Source organism: Enhydra lutris, unplaced genomic scaffold (assembly GCF_002288905.1).
Source record: "Enhydra lutris kenyoni isolate GAN:26980312 unplaced genomic scaffold, ASM228890v2 scaffoldscaffold33, whole genome shotgun sequence".
NCBI classification, from domain to species: domain Eukaryota; kingdom Metazoa; phylum Chordata; class Mammalia; order Carnivora; family Mustelidae; genus Enhydra; species Enhydra lutris.
The window spans coordinates 9444902-9470345 of NW_019154117.1; the positions used below are offsets into that span (position 1 = coordinate 9444902).

General features: G+C 43.7%; 1 protein-coding gene across 3 annotated transcripts in view; it reads right to left on the bottom strand.

Annotated features, from left to right (window-relative positions):
* The window catches only part of LOC111153567 (dedicator of cytokinesis 8), a 178860-nt gene that overhangs the window by 106428 nt on the left and 46988 nt on the right, over positions 1-25444 (bottom strand). For all 3 annotated transcript variants that reach the window (XM_022512673.1, XM_022512674.1, XM_022512675.1), the window contains 7 exons: positions 22052-22175; positions 16503-16715; positions 11611-11696; positions 7451-7517; positions 4953-5102; positions 3053-3133; positions 1787-1946 (listed from right to left, as the gene is read on the bottom strand). In XM_022512673.1, coding sequence (XP_022368381.1) covers positions 1787-1946; positions 3053-3133; positions 4953-5102; positions 7451-7517; positions 11611-11696; positions 16503-16715; positions 22052-22175 — 881 coding nt within the window. The remainder of the gene's footprint in view (positions 1-1786; positions 1947-3052; positions 3134-4952; positions 5103-7450; positions 7518-11610; positions 11697-16502; positions 16716-22051; positions 22176-25444) is intronic.

Genomic DNA, 25444 nt, shown 5'->3' on the forward strand with positions numbered 1-25444 from the left:
AGCTTTATTGAGCTAACACTGTTTGCTTTTGTTTTATTTTTACATTTGCATCCCACTGGGAGAGGCCTGAGGTCGAATGCCCCTGAAGACATTTGGGACTGTGACCAAAGGTGCAGGGGTTAGCCTGTGTGCGTTCTGAATCTGAGCGTTCTTCTGCTCTCCCTGTGGACACCAGGCAGCAGAAAGGGGTTCCTTGGCTGACCTGTCCAACAGGGGTTAGAACCCTGAGTCACACCCACACCTGGGCTGGGACCCCGATACTCTGCGTAGTTATCTGTTATCCCCTTTTGGGATTGAGGTGGGCACCTTGTGGCTTCTATACGGCAAAATTAAGGGGTTCCACTGTGAACGGTCAAATTGCCTCGAACTCTAATGTCGCCAAGCCCACTCTGTGAATATTCTCTTATCCTTAATTCTTGCTGGGATGCTGAATGGGAAGTTTTTATTTTTGTATTTAGGATTTTATCTATTTATTTGAGAGAGAGAGAGAGAGAGAGAGAGAGAGAGAGAGAGAGAGAGCAGGCAGAGGGGCAGAGGGAGAGGGAGAAACAGACTCTCTGCTGAGCAAGGAGCCCGATGTGGGGCTCAATCCCAGGACCCTGGGAACATGACATGAGCGGAAGGGAGATGCTTGACTGACTGAGACACCCAGGTGCCCCTGAACAGAAACTTCTTGCTTCTACTGCCCGCTTAAACTTGCCATACTGCCCCAGGATTAAACACTGCATTTTCCGGTTGCTTCTTAAGAAGCAGCCTCTATAGTCAGGTTAATTTATCCATGACCTGGACATTACCCTATGGCTAAATTACCCAGTTTATGGTCCCCTCTAAAGTCTGTGTGTAATTCTTTTCAAATGAGGCTGCCTGGGTCTACATAGAAGTTGGCATGAAAAAAAAAAACCCACTTATTGTGGTGTGAAGGTCAGGATGCACTTGAATGAGGTTTGTTGTTGGTAAATCAGAAATAACCCCACAGTTCTGACTGGTAATTCACAGCAATAATTCCAGAGAAGCAGCAGCGATGATAAAATACCTTTCCCTCCGGTCCCCCATTAAGGGCGGCATTTGGGAAAAGGCAGGGCGTGGGAACACAAGAGGAAAGTGAACAGCCTCACATATTTGCTGAATACAAAGACACTCAGGACAAAAGACACTCCGCAACAGGCTGGGTGGGTCAGCTCGAGAACTCTGAACCCTCCTGGACACTTCCATACCCAAACTGTTCGGGAAGTTAGTGACTCAGACCCAGGGAGAGGTGATGAAAAGGAGAAATACACTAAATAAGTTGGAACAGTAACAGAAATGTCCTTTTGGCATCTACATTTTCATTACACTAGGGAAAAAAAAATTTTTTTTTTAAGAGACTGGAAATTTTGCTGAGAAACCTGAGTTTTGTTTTTTGAAGCCTGTAAGAGCCAACCATGGTGGCACTGTTTAAGCCACTAGAGATAGTTACTGTACTTTGTTATTTCAAAATTTTTACTTTGAAAGGGAGGCAGCTACTGAAAATTAACTTTTTATAGTGTCAAAGTGTCCAGAAAATTCCAACCAAAAGTCTTACCCTAAGAGTATATTTAAGTTCCACAAATGTTCATGGTAATTGTTTTGGGGATCACCAACCAATCAGGCATTCGTAAGTCAGTAAGGACATGTTTCATTCTATTTACCTTCTTTGTTCCTACTCTCCACACCTTACTGCACTCTGAGCCCCCGTTCCTAAGCCCCTGACCTCAGAGTCAGTGCACTGGGGACCCCTCCCCTTCCCACTGCAGTTGAAAAATCTTACCAACCATGGACTCCACATCGGTTACCTCCCTGTCCAGGGTGGAGACATTGAAGAAACTTGTTAAGCTTATGGGAGCCCAGGCAAAAGGCATCCGGTATTTCCCCAAACGCTGGCAGAAGGCTTCCGCTTGAAGTTTTAGTTTTTCAATCTTTTCTTTACTCTAGAGGAAAGTGGAAAGACACAAGCAGAAACAAACAATATGGCGCCAGCACCAAGTCAATGGTCTCTGCCATGGATATGACAGCCATTTTCAAAGTCCCTACCCTACTAATTAAAAAGAGTGAATGGGCAGGGGAATGATACGACTCAGGCTAGGATTCTCGCTGACAAGAGAATACAGATCAGAAATCGAAGAGTTCAAAGAAAGTCAACATTCAATTATTAAATATACCTTCAGCTTAAAAAAAAAAGTCCAAGTCTCATTATCCCAGCTAACCAACAAGTGCTTTTAGGGGCTAGCTCTAAGACTTGGATCTGCACAACAAAATTCTGGAATGAAACATTTTACAAATTAAATACCAAGCTGTCAAGAGAGCCTATTTTTCAAAAGTTGCCTTGGGAAAATCTAGAAAAATCAATAATGGTTAACCACGTCCTTATTAGGTTGGTAACATGTCCAAGGTGTTCTTTCTGAGTTCAAAAGAGAAGGTAGTTTTTAAAAAATAAATGCCTTGAGTTCAAGAAATCGTATTCGAAATTTATGAGTCTGGAGAAGGATGCTGATTAGCCAAGCCTTTTTCCAGAAAGGCCATGTTTTAAGAGTCACATTGGAAACCTTTGCAAAAGGATGCGGAGAAAAGATGTCCTTTTCACAGGCTCAGTACCTGTGCTGCCCCAGTGAATTTATCACGTACAGAAGTCTCAGCCTATTTCCAAATAACCACACCAAAAAAGATATTTGGAAATGGGCTGGGACTGTTGAGAAAGCCCAGCGGAGCTCTGACACCGTTTAGTTTTGTGAGGTCTCGGTGGCCTTCCCAACCTGGGTCAGGGACTTGGAACCAAGACAGCAGGATGTGGCTTTTGTCTTAGCCAAGTTCTTTTTAGACACTGGTGTATATGTCATTTGTTGAATTCAAAAATTTATTTCTTTAAAAAGTTATCAATGACCAGCTTTCCTTTCTTCTTTTTTAAGACACAATTTATCAGTGTCTCATATGGGGACATATTACGGACATATTATGGACTTAACTATTTTGTGGAATTTCCAAAAAATAGCTGCTTATTCTAAGATACCACCATTTAGAAACAGCCGAAGTGTCATACCTTTCCACCATCACCTTCTTTGATAACCATGTACGGTTCGGCACAGTCTCCAATCTCTCCCTGCTGAAGGACTTTTTCAATCTACCAACAAAAAAATATTAAAACAAAACTCGTGAATTACACCCATATAATGGCATCAATGCAACCATCAAAATGAGGTTTCGTCACAGTACTTGATGACAGGGGAAGATGTTAGTGCTGTCTATTTTTTATTAAAAAATTAGGGTGAAGAAAATTAGCATGAAGAGTACTACACAGTTTTGTAAAAAAAAGAAAAATCATAAAGGCTGAGCTAAAGGATGATAGTAGATACACAGCAAATGTTAACAATAGTTATCTTTGTGTGGTAAGATTATGTGCTATTTTTATCTTCTTCCTAATGCTTATGTGTACTTTCTATTTTTAAACCATAAACATGCATTATGCCTACAATAAAAATGCAATAAAAGTTATTTTATAAAACAGAACCCACAAGACATATGTAAGAAGTGAAAAGCTCATTTTCTTTATTATTACTTACAATGTAAAAAAGAGATATGGCCTCTGTAAAAGTCAGGTTGGGGACCAAAACCTTCCACAAAATGAATAAATGAACAGAATAAATTATCTGTAATTGTCTCGCTTGTATTTCCTATTAGGGCTGCTTCTCTGGATTTAACAGACATGGAAAGAAACTGAAAGGCATGGAATAGGGCAGCTTTTCACTTGGCTAACTGGCTGGAAATATGAATGAATGTCAGCCTGTCGAGTACCTTCTTCCATTTGGGTTCAGGTGAAGGATCTGACCGGCCAGAAATGTGACCACCATGTTTGGGAGAAAGAAAAGGAGAGATCTGAAATTTGCCAACCCTCTGTTCCAAGGAAATGTAGCTTTACTTGGAGGTTGAAGAGAAAAACAAGTGGCGTTAGTCCCATTAGCCTTTGTTGAGATTAGACATCAGTAAGTCATTTAATATCTTGGAATCTCTAGGTTGCTCTCTCGGGATCTTGGGGTAATCATTGCGATCCTGGAAGTAAAACACTGTTTTACTAACAGTGTTTGCTAACTACAAAATGTTCCAAGCCTGGAACTCTGCGTGGATATGAAATAAAAAACCTAAATTAATATTATTATTATTATTTACAATTTTGGGGTAAACAGTCAATAAAATTAAATATTTGGCTTAAGCTAAATAAAATACCCAATGTTCATTGTTAACCTCTAACCAGTCATTCTGGTGTGCAGAGAAAGCCTCTGGTTTTCTTACATCAGCAAAGAGTACAGCCGAGAATGCAAAGTCTTCTACTTGGAATTGTCCCACATATTTTGAGTTGTACCACGGTGATACAAAGGGAGAGTGAAATTTGGAAACCACAGGCCACACCTTAAATTTTCAAAGCCTGGACTTGGGAACATATCTCTACAGGTGTCTAGAAGAACACGAACAGTATTAGGGAACTCTCTGCAAGATTTCCTCCACAGTAGCCTCCCAGAACAGGGCCACTGAGGGTGGGAGGAACAGTTGGTCAGGAATAAAGCCTGTAATGGGCCCGGCTTTCTCCTGCAATCGCAACTGCCCACTGAGGCCGGTATTATAACCTCCACTTTACACATAAGGAAACGAAGTCTCGGCAAGATTAGATAATCACCTGACATCCTATAGCTACAAAGTTTCAAAGCCAGGATTCAAAACCAAGAGTGTATGACTCCCAAACCCAGAGTTGTGCTAGCTTTGGATACAGGATTTGCTTGGAAAGGAAAAGGGGCCAGTTGAACATGAAACAAAGTGAACAAAGTGACTCTCTCGGAGAACATGTGGCCCCGTTCTGACCTCTCTTCCACACCAAACATGCTCTGGGAATAAGGCAATGAGGAGAGCTTCTGAATGTAGAATGTGCAAGCCAGCCTGTGTTCAATTACCTTGACTACCAGGTAGATGTCAGAGGATGGGTAGGTGACCGAGAAGACCGCTGATCTTGCCTGACTTGAGGGAGCTACGGAGGGTGTGTAAGCACGCAGGAAGCCTTTGAACTGGTCAGAGTTCAGGTCACAGTGAAAATTTTCTGAGATCTGTAAACAAGGAGCAAGGCAAAAAAGAAGTCACCCCGTTGTTCTCCTGGTCTACCTGTGTTTAAAGGGTAAGGAATCCATGAAGAAATGTTGCCAAAGGAATAAGGGTCTTTATGACCAGGGGTGGTGGAAAAATCTGATACGCATTTTGTCGCAATTTCTAGATATCTTGGAGCTGTTTGAAAGATGTTCCTCAAAACATTTGCATTTTTATTATCCCATCAGTATTTCCTGAATACTAATGATGTGTTGGGCACTGTGGCAAAGAAACACAAGAAATTGTCTCTGCCCTCCCCAGTCAGTTTACAGTCAAGAATGAGAAAAAAGGCGGGGCGCCTGGGTGGCTCAGTGGGTTAAGCCTCTGCCTTCGGCTCAGGTGTTGATCTCAGGGTCCTGGGATCAAGCCCCGCATCGGGCTCTCTGCTCAGCGGGAAGCCTGCTTCCTCCTCTCTCTCTGCCTGCCTCTCTGCCTACTTGTGATCTCTGTCTCTCTGTCAAATAAATAAACAAAATCTTAAAAAAAAAAAAAAAGAATGAGGAAAAAGGTAATTGTGCCACTAACTAGTAGGAGCTAGAGATAAGGGACCGCACTCATACAGAAGAGCACAGGGGAAGCTCCAGAGGGTGGGAGGTCACATCCGGTGGGGGGGACAGCGGTCAGGAGGCATGTGACACGGAGGGTCCCTGGATAGGGACAGATGGGCAGAGCTGGAAGATGACGGTTCACTGGGGAGAGAGCCCGGCACAGAGAAACCTAAGAAAGGTCTCAGAGCGTGCAGAGCCAGGAGCTAGGGTCGCTCACAGCGAGGACACTAGCTTGACTCTCACCGGCTAACCCGGGAAGGGAGCCAGGCATGGAAGTTCAAGAGTGTTTCTCATGTCGCAGGTGGCAAGGCCCCATTCGAGATTCTGAGCAAGAGCAGGACAGGCCACGTGCTGCTGGGCTCACCAGTGCCATGTCAGTTAAGAGCCGCTGGGTAGTCGGGTCTCCCTTTCATCGCTAAGAGTCGTAGCTGAGAACTGGCTGCTCAGCGGAAACTACATTTACCAGCATCCTTTGCAGGTGGAGTGAACATGTGACTAGGTTCTTTCCAATGAGCTGTGAGCACAGGGGCTGTGTCACCCAGCTGGCAACGACAGGTAGTGGGGTGAGTGTTGTTGAATGTATAGAACTGTCAAATCCCTGCGTCGTATACTCAAAACTAGTATAAGAGTGTATGCCCCCCTGCACTTCAACAAACCAACAGATGAAACACTTCCAGCCCTCCCCCACCCATCTTTTCCTTTTTGCAGGGAGTACAGTGGCAGGGACAAGAGTGGCTTAGGGAGGGTGCATACCGAAGATGGTGGAGCTCTGCCAGCAGGGGTTCTAGAACGACAGGGCAGCAGACCTCTGCTGAGCTAGCACCCCACCCCACCCCACCCCAAGCCACCCTCGATTGCTAAGAAACCAAGACAGAAACTTCTTTTTTAAACCAGAAGTTCTCCAAATGTGGTCCCCTGCCCAGCAACTTCGGCAACTCCAGGGAAGCTGTTAGAAATGCAGATTCTCAGCCCCACCCCCCGCCCTGGACCTCTGGAGTCCAACGCTCTGAGGGGAGCCCAGCATCTGGGACGTCAAAGTCCTCTAGGGGATCTCTGACACCTGCTCAGGTGGGACAAGTACTACCTTACACTTTGGAATTTAGGAGTTAGCAGTTTTAGTAGTAAACCTACCCTAGCTTATGTAAATCTCAGCTGTTACGAACATTTATCCAAGAGATACACACTTCCTTAAATACTAGAGGTTACAGGTCAAAGGGGCAACAGTGTCCTTTGTGGCTGTGTTGTTCTTGTCCTCCTCCGGGGTTCACAAAGTGACTAAACAGTAAAACTCCCTTGGAGAAGAGGCTGAGGTACTCAAAATCTCTTTCATTAAAAGGACATCGCATTCAGTGAGGTCTTCACCTCATGGTCCTCACCATCCATGACGAGATTATCTCACAGTGCAAAAACTCCCAAACAGAGGTGACATTACATATATATCCGAACTTGTCAAAAATGTATTTAAATTGCCTTGTTTATGTGTCATCCCGTATGTTGCTATTTCTTTGGTCTCTCGATCCTAAACAGGCCACTACCACCAGCAGGCTTTCCCTTCAAGATTCTTTGAAGAACATAAATGACTAACATTGCCAGATCAATCCTGCAAAAACTGCCAGGGCAGTAGGACCAGATGTGTCAAAGGTCATCTACTTTCAAATCTGATGTGTTTTTGCTGCAGAGGAGTAAGATCTGGAAAACATGAACCCCCCAAATCATGAGCAATAAGTGTGCCCCCCAGGATGGGGTGTTCTTTGCTTCCTTACTTTTTTCCTTTCTTTAACATCATAGAGGGCAACGCTGGCAAACAGAGGTTCAATTTCAATCTCAAACCTGTCAGAGAAAGAAAAAAATAGCATTTTAACTTAGAAGATTTTGAATTTGCTGAAAGTGCTGAGCTCTATAAACTGGTTAAAAATGTATGCCATTCCCCCAAAATATTTGGGTAACTCCACACAGATGAGACTCATACTGGGATATTAGTGGAGAAAGATGGGAGGTTGGTGGAAAATGCCCAGTCATTGGAGACTGGGCTGGATGGCACCTTCTCCTAAAAAGTACTTGTTGGGGGCAATGCAAGGGACGGAGGGCAGAATGGCGCCACAGTGGGATCCAATATGGCCCTACTTACCATTGTAGGTGCTGTGTTTTCTAATGGTAAAGCCTCTGTCTTAGTCAAAGGTTTTATTCCTAGTTTACCCTTTACTACTAGGATAAGAATCTCTATTATTCAATTCTAAGGGACAAGGCATTTCAGAGAGTTAAATAAAGTTCTGCTGCTTTTGCATAAATTTATAGTGGGACCATTCGTGTGGGCGAATGTCAGGTCTTTCCTAATTTCTCTGCCTGGGGAGCTGCTGAGTTGCTGGGGCAAGGAGCAGAGCAGTGCTGATAAACACTGAGCTGTAGGGACCCAGTGAGAGCTAGAAACATGTCAGCCCTAACTGCCCATTCCCCTTGAAATGGTGGGTTTGAGGAGACTGCATCCCCAGAGCATAATCCTTACATGTGTTGCAGAAGACACATGAAGCACAGATGAACACGTTCCAAGCTTCTCAGGCTAACAACCCGTGATTTAGGATCCTGCTAGCTGAGCGCACCAGGAACCAGGCCCTGGACCACCACTATGTCAGAAGCCATGGAAATTAGGCCAAATTTTGTTTCAAGGCATGTGTGAGAGGATGACCTTATTGCTGGGTAACCTTGTCTAAAAAGAAGACTTTTTTTTTTTTTTAAAGATTTATTTATTTATTTGAGAGAGAGAATGAGTGGGAGAGGCAGAGGGAGAGAGAAACTCAAGCAGACTCCATGCTGAGCCCAGAGCCCATTACGGGGCTCGATCTCATGACTCCGAAATTATGAACTGAGCCCAAACCAAGAATTGGATGCTCAACCAACTGTGCCATCCAGGCATCCCTAAAAAGAGCCCAGCCTTTTCTGATCACAGAACCTGAGGTTTTTCTTCCTACAGGTGTATCTCCAAGGGTAGTCCCCAGAAACTTAAATTTTGAGGCAAATGAGGAGTTTATCAAAATGTAGGTTTCTTTGTCCCCCTTGAGGTCCAGTGAACCAAAATCTCTTAGAGGGAAGGATGGTGAAAGGTCTCCCAAAGTCTGCATTTAAAACACGCTCGGGGGTTGGGGGGGCACCTGGGCAGCTCAGGTCATGATCTCCAGGTCCTGGGGAGCCTGCATCAGGCTTCTTGCTCAGCCAGAAGTCTGCTTCTCTCTCTCCCTCCCTCCCTCCGTTCTCCCTGCTTATTTTCTCTCTCAAATAAATAAATTTTAAATCAATCAATCAGTCAATCTATCTGAGTAAACTTAATGATGCACTCAGTTTCACCAGCAAGGAGACTCCTTGAACTGAGGTTACTGCACATAAGATAGCATTAAATCTTTTATTAAAGATTTCTGCACATTGAATGCAAAAGAGAAAAATACTTTGTTGCCATCCTCTTTTTTTTCCAGGTGCTACAAACATCTGCAGATTCCACATCAGCCTGATTCTTTCTATATGCTTGAGGCTTTACATGTTTCTCGAAAGCAAAACAGTGACAGTTAGAGATCTCAACAGATTCTGAAGAATTCCCAAGCTGATAAAATCTGTAGTGGTCAAAATAGAATACTGCATGTCTGTGTCAATGGGGAAATGGGGGTCTTTAACACTACCATGACATTTTTACTATTCATAATTTTGACACTGTAGGTTTACTTATAAGAACTTGCTTTTTTTTTTTTTTTTTTAAATCCGGTTTACTTGGAGTAGTTATAACTGGGACAGTCTCTTTGGTCCATTGCTCCTCTTGCAGATGTATGTTGATACGGACACTATTTAAGACACTTGAGTGGGCCAAGTGCACTGGGAAAACACCTCAAGTCTACCTGATTCCTGCTTTGACAATGGGGAAAAACATTGCCAGAAAACTGACAATTATCATTAAGAGAAATCCAAATGGCTCTATTTGTTGTTGTTTTTTTGTTTTGTTTTCATAATACGTGTCTGTCTTAGTGGCCATGTTTTCCCACCTGTGAGAACTGCTGCTCTTTATTTATTGGAAGGATCTGGAAGGCTTGGTGGCAAAGTGACATCAGGAGGGAGAATTCCTCCAATCCTGAAGAGCATAGTTACTGCACCTACCAGGGGCCTGATGTGCATCCTGTGGGGGTGGGTGAGTGCCTCGGACAATAGGGGGACTTCCTGAGCAACGTAGAGGAGACCAGTGGTCACTTCCACTCAGTCCCCCTGCTCAAGGACCAGCAGACTCCCACTTCCGGGTTGGCCTGCAAGGGCTAGAGGCTGCCTTTTATAGCCCAGACTTGCCAGAGAGCTGTTTTATGAGCTGCTCATCTCCCTGTATAAGACAAAAGGCCCTCACTCCCCTCCCCCTGCTGGTAGAGCTGGCTGGGGGGAGGGGTTACCACATCAAGGGAGCCCCCACAACTGGGCGAGCAGCTCTGCCTGTTTGTGTTCTCAGGAGAGGATCTGGGGAAACTGTTCATTAGAATCACAGAAGTTTAGGGTAGATAGGAACTTCAAGACTGCCTGGCGGAACAACGTCATTTATCCCTAAGAGCTAAAACACCCAGAGAAGCTCCCAGGGTTGAAATACAGCCTTGAATCCAGGATCCAGGTGCCCTAATTGCAAACCAGATGCTGTTTGAGGGGTCCATGAAGTGACTTCAGCAGATGAATGACCCTCCTAATGGGGTATGAAAATATAATATGCTTATGTACTGTTGCCTAGATAGAGCATTTTACAACTGAATATTTTTGAGAGTCTGTGATTTGAAGTCTGTGATTTGAACTTGGAAGAATTCTCCAAAGTAGACGTCTGCAAGAGAGGTATGCAAACACTTCCAACTAGATATGCAACAATCTGTTTGTGTGCTGGATTTATTGTGATTTTTTAGTTCATACATTTCAATTTCTCATTTATGTGTATTCAATAATGTATGTAATATTTTGATCTGCACGTATCAAATTAATACACGTCGACAGAGGACAGCAGACTTTCTCCTACTCTAAAAGTAAACCATCAAAAAAAAAAAAAATTAGAGGTAATTGCTGTAAAGTAGATGTGGCAAAGAGTTGGCCCACCAGGTGAATCCAGATGGCAGACATGCAGTCGTAGGATATTTAAAAAGGAAATGAGAAGGTAGAAATGAGAAGGTATGTAAGAAGTCAGGAAATCATGCAGAAAAATCTGAATTTCCTGCTTCTTTTGAAAAAGCAAAAACAAAAACAGAACAGACAGCTGGCCACAATGGGCCTGTGTCCTTAGATGGTAAGAACTGGCCCTTGCTAGCAGTGGGGACTCCCTTAAAATGGCTTGCTGGAGTCCACACTGCTCTCTGGTCCTCTGGGGTCCCCGGCATGGAGACTGGGTTTTAGTAGCATTTAACGCTGTTTCAATAGTCAACAAACAAGTCTCTGTGGGGGGAGAAAAAAAAACTCTGATTTGTAGCATTTTCTCATTTCTATGTTGCAAATATCCTACCATGGCCAATTTCAAGTGATGGACTGACGTGAAGTCACTAGACACAGAGCTGGGAAGAGAAACGCACTGCCGGCACTCATGAATTAGTCAGAGTGGACTCAAGTACACCATTTACTCCTTTTCAGGTTTTTTTTTTTCTTTCCCTGCCCAGCTTTCCCTGTTCCTTCTGTTTCTCTCAGTTCCCTTCCATGACTCCCTTCAGGGTGTGCCTTCCCTGTGACACAGGAGGGGACCATTCAAGGCTTGGGAGAATTAGAATCTGGGTCTAGCTGACTCCAAACGCTGCTCCTCCCATCATGTCACAGCCACACACGGTTACAAGGGCGCGGGACGGCCCTCCCCATTCGAGCTCCGTCCCTACAGACGCAGCTTATATGTAAAAGGCAAGATCAGCTCCGTGCAGTGGTTAGTATTTTTGCTGAGACTTACTTCAGGGTCAGCACCTTGACCAGTATTCTGTTGCCCAGATGTTCCTTTGGACATTCTGGCACCGGACGTATTTCCACAGCATCCTCCTATTATGAATCACATGGCAAAGAAATCATAAGTGAATTTCCATGAGGGGTTCAGGCCAGAGTGAGTCCAGGGAAGGGAAGCGTTGCTGCCCAGCGCTCAACCTGCATTGGCCTTATTTCTAACAGACAGATAACACTGCCTTTTGTAAGAGGGTTTGTTATTCAATCCTGAGTTTCGAAGTCAACGCTGACTGCAAACAATTTCTCCTTTAGGAAGGCAAGGCATTTGAGACAAAGAGACAGAGGGAGGAAGGAAGGAAATGGGAACACGAATAGGACTGAGTAACATCCACCAGATGGCATCGCAAAATATTACACCTATTGTTGGTATGGTTGGCTTCTCTCTCTCTCTCTTTTTTTTTTTTTCCTTTCTTTCTTACTTTTTTTTTTTTTTTTTGGCTGCTCTAAGTCCCTGTTCAGAACTTGTCTCCTGCCAGGTTTTTCTACTAAATAGTGAGTTTCAGACTTGAACCCTGAGTCAGAACAGCTCACAGCAGGCTGTATGTAAACCACCAATACTCATAATAGAATGTCTTTCTCAGTTGACCATTTTCTTAAACAGATTTGAGGCTAAACATATAGGTTCTACACATGCATATCCAGGTAGAGCTTGCTGAAGTTCTAAGTACAGGAAACTTAGTAATGACACATAAGTAACGACTTAGTAATGGCAAATGCACCTTTCTTTTTTTTTCCACTAACCACATCTGGGACTCTGTTTTACTGTACTGGGACTCAAGACTTAAAGAGAAACACCACATCCCTAAGGAAACTTTTCACATTCAAACCTGAACTATCACAGGATCTTAATTATTTTCATGCATGCAAAGGTAACAATGCCAAGTCCTGTAAACTTGAATTCCTGCCCTTGTCATAGAGTATCCCAACACTGGTGGTCTGCAGCTCACAAGGCTCCAAAGAATAGAGTCGGGTCTAATTATATTTTCCTGGGCTATAAAGCATTGGAGCTCCTCCCAGATACCCGACAGCAATGGTAACATTTTTAGAAATAGCAACAGAATTGCCTTCCCGATAACTCTACACCAGGTTTGGTGACACAAAGTGGTTAAGTCACACCTACTCTAACCTCTATTCTCCAAGGCCCAATCCTGCTGGCCATCCTGTCCGGTGGAAGGGCTGGGCTTGTTTCCAAGGAGGCACTGCCCGATGCCCACACGGAGCTTGGTTCCTTCCGAACAAGCTCAGATCACTTGCAGGGTGATCAGAGCAGACACATCGAAAACGAGAAGCCCCCCCGCCATTGGAGAAGAAACTGAACATACATTCATGGGTGTCTAAGGCTACCTCTCTCTCTGGTCTGGATTTGAATCTTGGGGATCCTTTGTTAAAAGCTCTTCATTGGGAAATGTAATCACACATATAATTGGAGAGAAAAATGTAATGAACCACCTTTACCCATCATGTAAGTTTCAACGCGTTCAAGTCGTGGGCAACCTGGTTTCACCTCTACTCCCACTTACTACTTCTCCCCACTCAGTAATGGATTACTTGGCAGCCAAGCCCCAGATATCATATAACTTCACCTGTAAATCTCTAAAAGATAGACTTCTCAAAAGGCACAGCTGTAATATCATGATGATTCTTAAAAAATTAACAGTGATTTCTTATTGTTACTAAACAGTTCCAAATTTCCCCAACTATCTCCATTTTTTTTTTTTTTGCAGTTTGTTTGTTAAATCATGATCCAAGCAAGGTCTACATATTGATGCATTTCCTAAGTCTCTTCTAATCTATATGTGTTTTTTGAGCCTTTATAGTTATCTGAAGTTGGAACTAGTTTCCAGAGAAGGAGAAGAACAAATATGAACTTTTAAGTGGATGTCTGTAGTTCCATTTTCCTGAGTGTGTGTGTGTGTGTGTGTGTGTGTGTGTGTGTACATATATATATATATAGAGAGAGAGAGAGAGAGGCAGAGACAGAAAGGGAGGGAGAGAGATAGTGAGAGAGAAAGACAACGACAGTAGGAGAGATGTCCTTCTATCAGTTGATGCAGGAGATCCTGAGGCCAACACTCCATCTGCCCACCTGTGATGGCATTATGTGAATGGATAAATCCCATCCCCCACCACCATTTTTTTTCATAATTGATTTTTAGTTGGGTTCTGTTATTTGCAGCCTAAGGAGACTGAATGCAAACTCTTCTGTGATCTGGAGGACAGGGGCATCTTTGTAGGGACCAATACACAGGATGCCTTTCACAGAACCGAGAGTGAATCAGGGAAAGAAGTCACCTCACAGAGGCTTGGTGGTTATGGTTATGTTCTACTTTTACCTCTCCTGTAGGCTCAGTCATAATTTGGATATAATAGTTCACCTCTCTTCTCATTCTCCTCGCCAGGAAATAAAGTCATGGTAATATTAAATAGTTTCATTAATGTGTTTCCAAAAAAAAAAAAAAATCAGTGGGGGTGATCACTTCAGGGTAGCCTGAAATTTTCCTTTCTTCCACAGGACCACCTTTGGAGGAAGTTCAAATCACAAAGACAAATGCAATTTCTGTGTGTATGAGCTTCAGAATATGAAAGGCTGGTAGAGGGGCCCTCCAGCATTTTAGACATAGCAATTTACAAATAATTGGTACAATAATTACAAAGCATTCCTCTCCACTCAATAAAGCATACCTATTTGGACCTCTTCTAGACTATAACTTTTAGTCCTAATCAAGTTTCTGCATTGTTCTGGAGACCGTAAAACAAAGTTTCTTCCTCAGAGTCCGTGATTCTTTTTGTAATCAGTGCAAGACTGGACACCCTCTCATTTAGTCCTCCGATGGGGACTTCAGTGAGCTGACATCCCACTGGACATGTCCTTCTCACCCCTTAATTGTTTTCTCTCTCCTGGCATCCACATGGGGACAGTTTCTTACCTACGGGCACCTCCACCATGGAACTGGGAGGAAAAGGAATGTAAGTGGAAATCAAACCTATCAGGTTACTACTTCTTGACAAAGCTGGTAAAAAAAAAAAATCAATTTTCTATGGAAACTAAAAAGGTATGATATACAATGTGGTTGCTTATATCATCTTTGGATTTCAATTAGGTGGGCTCACACACAAGGCAGTCCCAGTAGATACATAAACAGGCAACTATAAAGGTTGGGGTTAAGGGGCTGGGATGCCCATTCTGTATTTTAATTTGCCTGTTGAATCTTGAACAAGTTACTTAACCTTCCTGACTCTTACTCTGCAATCTGAAGAATGGTGGTGATAACACTGCCCAAATTATTCATGTTTATTTTTAACCTGCCTCATTCAGAAAAGGATTTGAGGCCACTGCAAATGAAATAAGTAGGTCAGAAAACCAAGGTGGCTGGAATATAAGGAGAAGGAAGGCAGGCAGGCAGGCAGGAAGGAAGGAGAAGTAAATTCCAATAAGTAAGCCACTAGATTTAGTAGCTGCAAACAGAAATTTGACCTGAAGTAAAGACTTGAGGAGAAGATGTGCACAGTCGTCTGTGTTCTGCTTCCCCAGTGGATGCAACTTCTCTGTCCGTAGGCTTGAGAGACAATTTCCCTCTGCATTCTCAATGAAGCAGGTGCTGGATGAGGAGGAGGTCTGTGTCCTCGATAATATTTGCACAGTGGACATCACGTCCCATCTCGTGACTGCTGCCTCCCTTACTAGGCTTTTTTTTGACCAACAGTAAGCTCATTCCAGGGCAAGTCAGCAAACACAACGCCCAGGGGTGGGGGCTTTGCAAGGTTTAAGAAGCCTGCTCCCTAATGGTCTCCTGTTGGATCCGAAAATTAAATTTCTAACATTTAGAGGCAGGTATGATGGTCTATCCCTTGGGCAAAAATGCCCCCAAATTGTGGATCCTGCAACTGAGCTTTCAATAAAATTCGGACAGCAGAGCTGCTGCTGTCACCAGTTTTGGTAAGAACCAGAAGTACAGACATTCTGACAGACAGAGGAAAGGCACAGAGCCTTCTATTAAGTATGAGGATACTAAACAGGCTTGAGTAACGGTCATTCCTTATGCCAGCCATCTGAAGTACCCCAGAGAATGACCACAAGGCAAAGCCTAAGTGATTGCACTGTCCTCGGTCAGCTCCAACATGGAAAAAAGTGGGCAATAAGGATCCTGAAGTTCATGCGTTAAGAGCACGGGTATGGGGGCACCTGGGTGGCTCAGTGGGTTAAGCCTCTGTCTTCGGCTCAGGTCATGATCCCAGGGTCCTGGGATTGAGCCCCGCATAGGGCTCTCTGCTTGGCGGGGAGCCTGCTTCCCCCCTCTCTCTGCCTGCCTCTCTGCCTACTTGTGATCTCTGTCAAATAAACAGATAAAATCTTAAAAAAAAAAAAAAAAAGAACACAGGTATGTTCATTTTAGGCTGGAATGTTTTCAAAGCAATTCCCTTCGGGTTGTTCATAGAGATTATTTTTTACAAAGATCTTAACACTTGAGAATATCAAAGTTCAAGTAACACACGTCTTGCTGGGTTAACCCCAAAACAGACCCCCAAATAACTAAATGGTTTGACTCACTGAGTGAGGTCACTACCTGCAGACCCTTGAAATGTTGGGAGGATGAAAGGAGACAAAAGTCAGTGAAAGTGTTTTGTAGAGAGCAATGAAAATCCTGGTTGTTATAACTGGAATCTCTTGGCAGGACTGATTAGTAACTGAAGGCTATCCCACAGGCCTGTCCTAGGGAAAAGAACGGCCCAGAAATCATACAATGAAGCATCTGGACAGGGCTATCCGGTCATGACCAGATAATAGTCTCCTGGAGACTCTGCTTCCTCCCTGAAACTCTCCAGCACGGGGAGGGTCACACCCACCTCGTCCACCGACGGGTACAGGGCAAAGAGCTCGGCCTGCCGGTTGGTCCTCCGGGCCTCTTCATTCTGCTTCTCGAAGTCCTCGGCGCTCACCTGCTGCAGGAGGTTCTCCAGCCGCGGGTCAGGCGGCAGGCTGCGGAGGTCGAAGCCACAGGCGGTGAGGGGCCCTTTGCCAGTCACATCGCACAGCACGTTTAAGCGGCGGGGACGTGCCTGCGGGAAGAGACCCATCTTGTGAGAGGGAGACGGTGGGTCCAAAATGAGAACGCGAGAACCCGGCAGGTCTCACCCCTGCACCCACGTAGGACTGCAGGATCAGGCCTCAAGCGGCTTCTGAGCAAACCAGGGGTTCTGAGAAAAATCACAGCTTTGCTTCCTGGCCTGAATATCCTAAAAGTAAATGTCTCCTTCCTACCTGCAAGCAGGTAATTACTCCTCGGATGTGGATAAACCGGTCCTTGAGGAGAGGCCTGAGAAACAGCACTGTGTTCCTATCCGTTTGGGGCATGCTGTCTTCCGGAGGTGGGGAGTCGAATCTCTGGGGCACGTCGCTCCTGTCCCACACTCAGGCAGGACACAACTGGAAGAGGCTGAACAGAGAGGAGCCTGGACTGGTGTGGGCAGGGACCTCATCCTAATCTCAACTTCAGAAGCTGGTTGTCGAAACTAGAAAATAAGATGACCCAAGAGGAGCCTTCCCAATGAAACCTTCCAGAAATTCTCAGACTGAATATTATGCTTCTGAAGACAGGGATGTGGGGCTGGGAATATTCTTCTGCAGGACTTTCATAGCAGTTGTAGGAAAAAGCACCAGAACAAAAAGCAGAAAAGCCCTTTGCTATTCAAAGGGCATCCCTCTTTTAGCTGCAGTGTGTTTGAAAAAAAGAGTCTGAAAGCTTTCACAAAGCGGATGCTTTATTCCATTAGGAATGTTCCGGTAATGGGGAATGGCAAACCCAAGCAAAGACTTGGCAAAGACTATATAACCACAATCAGTGATATATCATAAGAATATAGATGAACTGTTATAAATAACTATAAAACTAATGGTAAAATGTTTTCAAGTTCTACTAAACGGTTGTGTCACTACACAATTTCTCTATAAAACATCCTTCCTGTGACATCCATCTACCTTATAAAAGTGTTACTCTGCTAGATCATAAATTTTACCTAACTGAATGTGCTAGCAGTAATCAATATTTGTACTTTAATTACTGATACTTTTTTTTTGGCTTAGAATTTATGAGGGCCTTGGGAAAAGGAATTGAATTTACCAAGCTTCTTTGAAAGGATGTCAATATAGATCATCTCCAGAATTCATACCAAGGATATGATGGACAAGTGAGCAAGGATTGTGAGGACAAGAGCATCTCTGGAACATCGTAGTAACAAAATAATAGAAACTGTCTAAATATCTCCCAAAAGAAGCAGCATTCAAAGATTTGGGAACTTTCATCTAATGGGATGTTACGCAGCCACCTGCAGAAAACCCAAGTAAACATGTTTCCCTGGACGAGAAAGGTGATCACAGCACACTGTCTTGTTAATATGAAAAGGGAAGGTATTCAGTATTATCCATAATATCCTCTAATTTTTATGGAATATGTGTGTACCACGGAGTTGCACCATACACGTATTGAACTTCCATACATTCAGGAACTTGGCCTCCCCGTTCCACTCAGAAGGTGCCAAGAATGGGAGCGACATGGAAGGTGTTGCCGGTTGTCTCACTGTCTGAGCATCTCTGCACAATGAGTATTAGTCTAACACTTAAACACAAACCATGTTTGTGTTACTTGGCTCTACAACCTAGCTGATGACTTAATGGAGTGCTGTTAGCACGCCAAATGAGGGTGCTTCATGGGGTGATGGTCATTTACCCACTGTCTCTCTGTTCCAAAGTTTATACTCAGTTCTGTGATGCTGGGCCTGGCCCTCAGCAAGCCACATTTCTGCTTTGCCACCACTCCTTTTGGGTTCTGCCAATAGGGGGCGCTAGAGGGAGCCTGGATGGCCGGAAGAGGGAGAAGGGACTTGCAGCTCCTGGAACCTTGGTCGTGGCAGTGGGCTCTGGCCTCCAGCGAGTTTGGACGCTTCCAGAACCATCCTCATCTTACCTCCTTGGAGGTATGAGCACCAGCCAGTCAGACCCTTCTAAGAGGTCCAAGTCCAGACTCCCAGACCCGTTGGGTATTTCCTTTGAGATTCCCAAGACACCGCCTCTAGCTAGTCCGGCCCTCCCCTCAGAGACTGGAATCCTCTAAGGATCTTTGGAGCTTCTAGGTTCTGATAACTCCAAACTCTTCCCACCAGACCCGTGGTTCCCGAGTGTGGTCTTGGGACCAGTAGCCTCAGCATCTCCTGGGAAACACTAATTAGAAGTGCATATTATCAAGCACCACCCCGACCTACTGAATGAGAAATTCTGGGGTGGGGCATGGCCCTGTGGGTTCAAGCAAGCCCTCCGGGGGATTGCAATAAAGATCCAGATTTAGAGCCTCTGCTCAGGTCCCAGCCGCAGGATGGCCTGCTGTTTCCAGCTCTTATTTCTGTACGACCTGAATTCTCCCATTTAGTTCTCTCAGTCTTCCCACATTGGTTAGCCAATTCCCTCTATTATATTTCCTTTGTTGAGATACCTGGTGTGGCTTCTGTCTGACGAAGACAAGGAAAAATTCAGTTGCTCATGATATAAAATAAAAACTGGGGGCACCTGGGTGGCTCAGTGGGTTAAGCCTCTGCCTTCGGCTCAGGTCATGGTCTTAGGGTCCTGGGATCGAGTCCCGCATCGGGCTCTCTGCTCAGCGGAGAGCCTGCTTCCCTTCCTCTCTCTCTCTGCCTGCCTCTCTGCCTACTTGTGATCTCTGTCAAATAACTAAATAAAATCTTTAAAAAAAATTTAAAAAAAAAACTGAATTTAGTCAAAATTCCCAATGAAAAATCCCTTAAAAATCTCCTACAGAGTTCAGATGTCCCATGTTTCAGGAAGCCCACCATATTCAGCCTTGGAACTGATGGCTGATTCCTCTGCAGGGCTCAGATTAAGTAGTCAGCTGGGCGGTAAAGATCACATTGTTGGAAAAACAGGTATTAAAACTCTCTAGTCATTAACCATTCAGCGTGGTAAGATGCTTATAATGGGAGAGCCTGAGAGCTTAAAACTCCATAGGTGTTTTAAATTTCAGAAGATGCTCTATAAAACTTGAACAAATTTCTTCCCCTTTGTTTTATTTTTCCTATTTATAAAATGGACAAGTTGGAATAGAGCCCTGGCTTTCTTTAAAAAAATTTTTTAATTGTGGTAAAATATACAGAATGTAAAATTTACCATCTTCATCCTTTTTTAGAGTACAGCTCAGGAGGGTGAAGTGCATTCACACTGTTGTGCAAACCACCATCCACAATTCTTTTCGTTGGTACCCATCTGTACTACAGTCTGTACCCATTACAAGATAATCTCCATTCCTCCCCCTCCTGACAGTCCCTGACAACCACCAGTCTATGTTCTGTCTCTAGGAATCTGACAACTCTAGGGACCTCACATAAGTGGAACTATATAATTTGTGTTCTTTCATGACTGGTTTATTTTACTTAGAAGGTATGGGCACTGAGAGTGAGCAGGCATTGACCTTAATGCTTTACACATATTAACTCATTTAATACTCAAACAACCCCATATGTCGGTTACTATTTGGTGTCATTGTGACTAGTGTTATGGACTTGAACATTTGTGTCCCTGAAATATTCATGTGTCGAAATCCTACTGCCTAACGGGCTAATGGGAGGTAGGGCCTTTGGGAAGTGATCAGGTCATAAAGATGGGGCCTTCATGAATGGAATTAGTGCCCGTATAAGAGATATGAGAAAGTTTGTTCTCTTTCAGTCTCCACTGTGTGGTGATACAACAAGGTGTCTGCAAACCAGCAAGAGGACTCTTACCAGAAATGAAATCAGCTGACACCTTGATCTTGGAACTTCCCACCTCTGAACTATGAGAAATAAATGTCTGGTGTTTTAGCGACCCCAGTCTATTGTACTCTATTATTCAGCCCAAGTTGACTAAGACAGTTCACTTCCCTTCGGGTGCCTGGGTGGCTAGTAGGTTAAGCATCTGACTCTTGGTTTCAGCTCTAGTCATGATCTCAGGGTCATGAGATCAAGCCCCAAGTGAGGACCCACATTCAGTGGGGAGTCTGCTTGAGATTCTCTTCCTCTCCCTCTCCCCTCGGCTGCTCCCTCCCTCACATGAACATGCTCTCACTCTCACTCTCTCTCACTCTCTCTCTCTCTAAAATAAGTCAAAAAATGCTTTAAAGAAAGACAGCTTCCCCTGAATAATTAATAAGTACTTGCTATAGAAACAGTATAAAATTGAGAAAAGAATACTTTTTAAGAAGACACAAGAGTCCTAGTACCCAAAGATACTGCCCTCTATATTTCTGTAGGCATATCTTTCCTACCAAATTCAAGAGTTGGATTCTTGATTTTGGGTTAACATATTAGTATTTCCCATAGTTTCAACATTCTCTTCTAAGGTTTCAGTGGCTGTGTGGTTTTAACAGACGCACACAGTATATATGCTCAACTACTCCTCCACAGAACCTCTGCCTGAGTTCTCAAACTTTCCAGTTAACCATGGCTGTCCTTTTCTAGAGCAATCACTCAAATACATCCAACATAGTGTATCAGATTCAAAACACTACTTTGCCTCGTTAGCTCAGCTGTTTCCATTTTTTCCCAAAGGGTTTAAATCTTCTCAAACCAAACTAATGTCAAAGTCAGAGAGCTGAGATTCAAAATTGGAAGAGAACCACTGCAGCCCATTATTTCCCACTGAGCGGACTCAGGTGGTAAAGTGTCTTCCCCAAGATCAAACAACGGTTGACCAAGATGGCGGCCAAGCAGCTCTTCTAAGGCGCTACTCTCTTTACACCAGCTGGTCTCCATACCCAACACTCCTTTTTCATGTAAATATTTCCTAATTCCTCCTTTCCCCTCCTGAAAGGTCATGTACAGATGATACAACTCACTTACATACATATATTTTTTAAATGAACTCAAAAAAATTTAATGGAATGACGAACTAAAAATAAAAGTTAAAATAAAACGAGATGGCTTTATTATCATCCTGTCTTCCAGGGAAGGAAGCCCAGAAAGGTTAATTATCCTGCCTGGGGCGACAGAGTTAATATGTGGCAAAATCATGAAGAGAAACTGGGCAGACTGGCCACAGTGTGAATTTTCACTCAGTCCTCAGCCTGTCTTAGAGGCCCCACTGTGTCTCCTCAGGAATTGTTATGGGGGGAGGGCATCCCCCTCCAATTCTACCTATTTTCATTATTGAACTTGCGGGTCCTCCTTTGAACACCAACTTCTACAGCTACAAACAGGTTTAAGAAAAAAAAAAGAAACCCACTGAGTCAGCCAGTAGCATTCTTCCTCCTCTGACATTCTCTGAGTCTAACCCTTTCTCTAGTTCAAACACCAACATCATGTTCTGGGCAGAACAGCGCAGTAACCTGGTAACCATGTTTGTTGCTAGAAAATACCTGTGTGCTTGGTTCACGGCCCTCCAAGGACTCTGACTCAAATGTCTGTTTCTGCAGCGTCTTGTGAAAATCTCTTCGGGACCCAGACTTTTTAAAGCCACCGATCTCCGGACTGCCTTGGTTTCTTTGTTGTTGTTGTTGTTGTTACGTAATTTGGAGAGAGAGAAAGAGAGAGAGGTTCAAATGCGTTAGATTAAAAATAAAAGTAATGGCTGGGAGCAGATGCAGCACTGAGAAATCTTGCAAAGAGAGGACCGATTGTGACTCCTCACATCTAATTATGCACCAGGCCTAATACAAGGCTCTGCTGTAACGAGATACAGACTCGCCTCCTGGCTGGCTCGTTATTAAAGGCAGGAACGGTCTGGGAAAATGCCACTTTGGAGGTGTGGTCATTTCAGCTGCGGGCTATTTGGCTCCAAGCTGACGCTTAACTATGACCCTAGTGTTAAGAGGCTGAAATAAATCTAGCAATGTGCAGAGCAGCAAATAAAGATCGTTTGAAGATTAAAAATAGAGGAAAACTTTGAATGTCCCCATCAGCGTGCTTCACAGTGAATTAGAAAGGCGGGACATGGTTAAGAAAAAAATAGAAATAAATGATGGGCAGGCCGAAAATCTCTGCTAACAGTCTCAATCCCCACCCTGTGCACGCCATCAAAGTGGGGTTTCAAAACTGTGTAGCTATGAAAAGGGTTTCAAAGATAATGGCCAGCCCTGTCACTGGAGAAAGAAATTAGACCATCGTGAAAAAGGCAACAGATAGAGGCTATCAGGTACCAACTGGAGAAACCTACGTGCCTATTCCCCGTTTTTATGACTCAAGGTCTTCTTGGAAAAGAGGCTGCAAAGTCAACCGCACAGCCACGCACCCATGTGGCTTGATTTCTCCCGCTATTAGAAAAACTCCTGAGCGAGGGGCACCTGGGTGGCTCAGTGGGTTAAAGCCTCTGCCTTCAGCTCAGGTCATGATCCCAGGGTCCTGGGATCAAGCCCCGCGTCGGGCTCTCTGCTCAGCGGGGAGCCTGCTTCCTCCTCTGTCTGCCTGCCTCTCTGCCTGCTTGTGATCTCCATCTGTCAAATAAATAAATAAATTCTTAAAAAAAAAAAAGAAAAAAAAGAAAAACTCCTGAGCGAGTGGGTAAAGGATATGAAATGAGTAAGGATTTATTAGGCAGATCAAGCAGGAGACAGATGGAGCAGGAGATGTGGGAGCGTTACTCTCAATGATCCACACACGGAGTTTATAACTCTTTGGGAGGGCGAAGTGTTGGGTTGTGCACAGACTTGGTATCCAATCAATTGTCACTGATTAAGTTAATTAAAGGGGAAAAAAAAAAAGGAGATGTCCCAGTGTTGTCTACAGGGAGAACCAGCTCTGTCCTTAGATTTTATTGTGCTCTCAAGACAAGCAATTTGAAGAAAAGGAGACAAGAAATGGCCCCCCAAAGAGGGGCAAGATGGGCTTGGTGACTAATCCGAGTCACTGTCTGCTATAAATGGTCATCTTCGGGGTCTCCTGGACGCTTGTACTGCCCTAAGCCCAAACCTGTATTCACGGGGCTGGGGGTACAGCACGCCAATTGGGGAACTGAAGAAAGTAAGTAAATGAGTAAGGTACACTCCAAGTAAGGAAAAAAGAGTGAGCATTGAGAAAAGATTTCAAGAGAAATATGCAGCATAATCTCAGGCTTAGAATTCCTAAACCCCAACCAAATAAATAAAATGTAATATATCATCTTGTTCATAAACATCAATTAGCAAAAAGTATTTTGGGGGACCCCTTCAAACAATTCCCCAGACGTAATTAACCACTTAAAATATTTAAGAAAATTATGTTGGTTCCAGTTGCTTTAAGTGTGCAAATGGCAGTTAAGAAGAAGAGATATACGTGTGAGCAAAATGTCTTTTTTTTCTTTTTTTTTTGAAATTTATTTTCTACTATAATATTTTCTAAGAGCAGAGACCTTTGAGAGAGAGCCCCACATGGGATTTCATAAACCTGCTAGCTTTTTTTTTTTTTTTTTTGAACGTGTTAGCTTTTTAAAAGTGATTCTCATCCACATAAACTTCCCCAGCAACATGCATGTGTGCGCTGGATGGATGCTTTGCTAGTGGATAAAATGGCCTTTGGGGACTCTCTCCAAGAGTTCAAAGAAAAGGCTACATGGAATATAATGTCTTGGGGAAAAAGTGCCCAGCTCAAAGTAGTGGTAAATAGCGAGCTGTGTCCTAAGATCACTCTCGTCATTAAAATACACTGAATCTGTGCCTGTTTTTCTTGAAGGATCCAGTTTTAAGGGGAAACTTCCCAAAGGAATTAAGTACTATAAATTAATTCTAGGGCCGCCTGGCTCAGTGGGTTAACGTCCAACTCCTGATTTTGCTCAGGTCATGATCTCGAGGTTGTGAGATGAAGCCCCGTCTCGGGCTCCTCACTGGGCGTGTCTGGGGAGCCTGCTTAAACTTCTCCTCCCCCACTCCTTCTGCCCCTCCCCGCCTTTAAAAATTGATTAATGAATTAATTCTAAAATGGAATGCAAACAGTGAATTAAAACATGGTTTTCACACTTTGGTATCTGCCCTTGGCCTTCCTTCGGGCTTGTACACTCCAAAGGGTATTGATGCCAAAGGTTCAATGTCACATGTCTCCTCACAAGGCCACCTGCTCGGGCCACAGAAATAAAAGTCAGGAAGCAGCCTAACTTAAGACCGTGTGTGTCTTGACAACCAGAACCATATCTGCCTTAGCTTTATTTCTTATCTTATAAAGTATACCTATTTCCAAGTATTTACTGACAAGTGAACACCACACACACACACACACACACACACACACACACACACACAATTACAGCTCTGCACTTGCCCCCATCACCCTTAGTCACTTTCCTCAGTGCCTCTGTTTCTTCATCAATGACATATAAACACGAGGTGAATTCTAGGATATTTGCCCAGCTTTAAGATTTTATGAGGAAAAAGTTCATACACTATATCTGGAAGCATTCAAACCAATTTTCTTCCAAAGAAATTAGATCTGGGAGAAGTCAAATTTATTTGGCTCTTGCTCTTCTGCTATTTTATGCAAACAAATGCTTTCTTTCTTTTTTGGTCTTCCATTGTTTGAACATTTTCTGGAGTTACTTAAATGAACCCCAGAGACACTGACAAATAGGCATTAAGAAAATGAGTCACAGAATAGTGTTAAAAGTTCACAACATAGATATATGCTAACTTTCTATATGCACCAGCCCTCAGCATTTGGGGCATTAAGACTGAAGTTTTTCATGGTTGTGTGTTTGAAACCAGAGCAAATGTTTCTCCCCTTCCTCATTCCAGATTTAGCATCTACTTCCCCATTTTGAAGTCTCAGAAAGTCACAAAGCTCTCTTG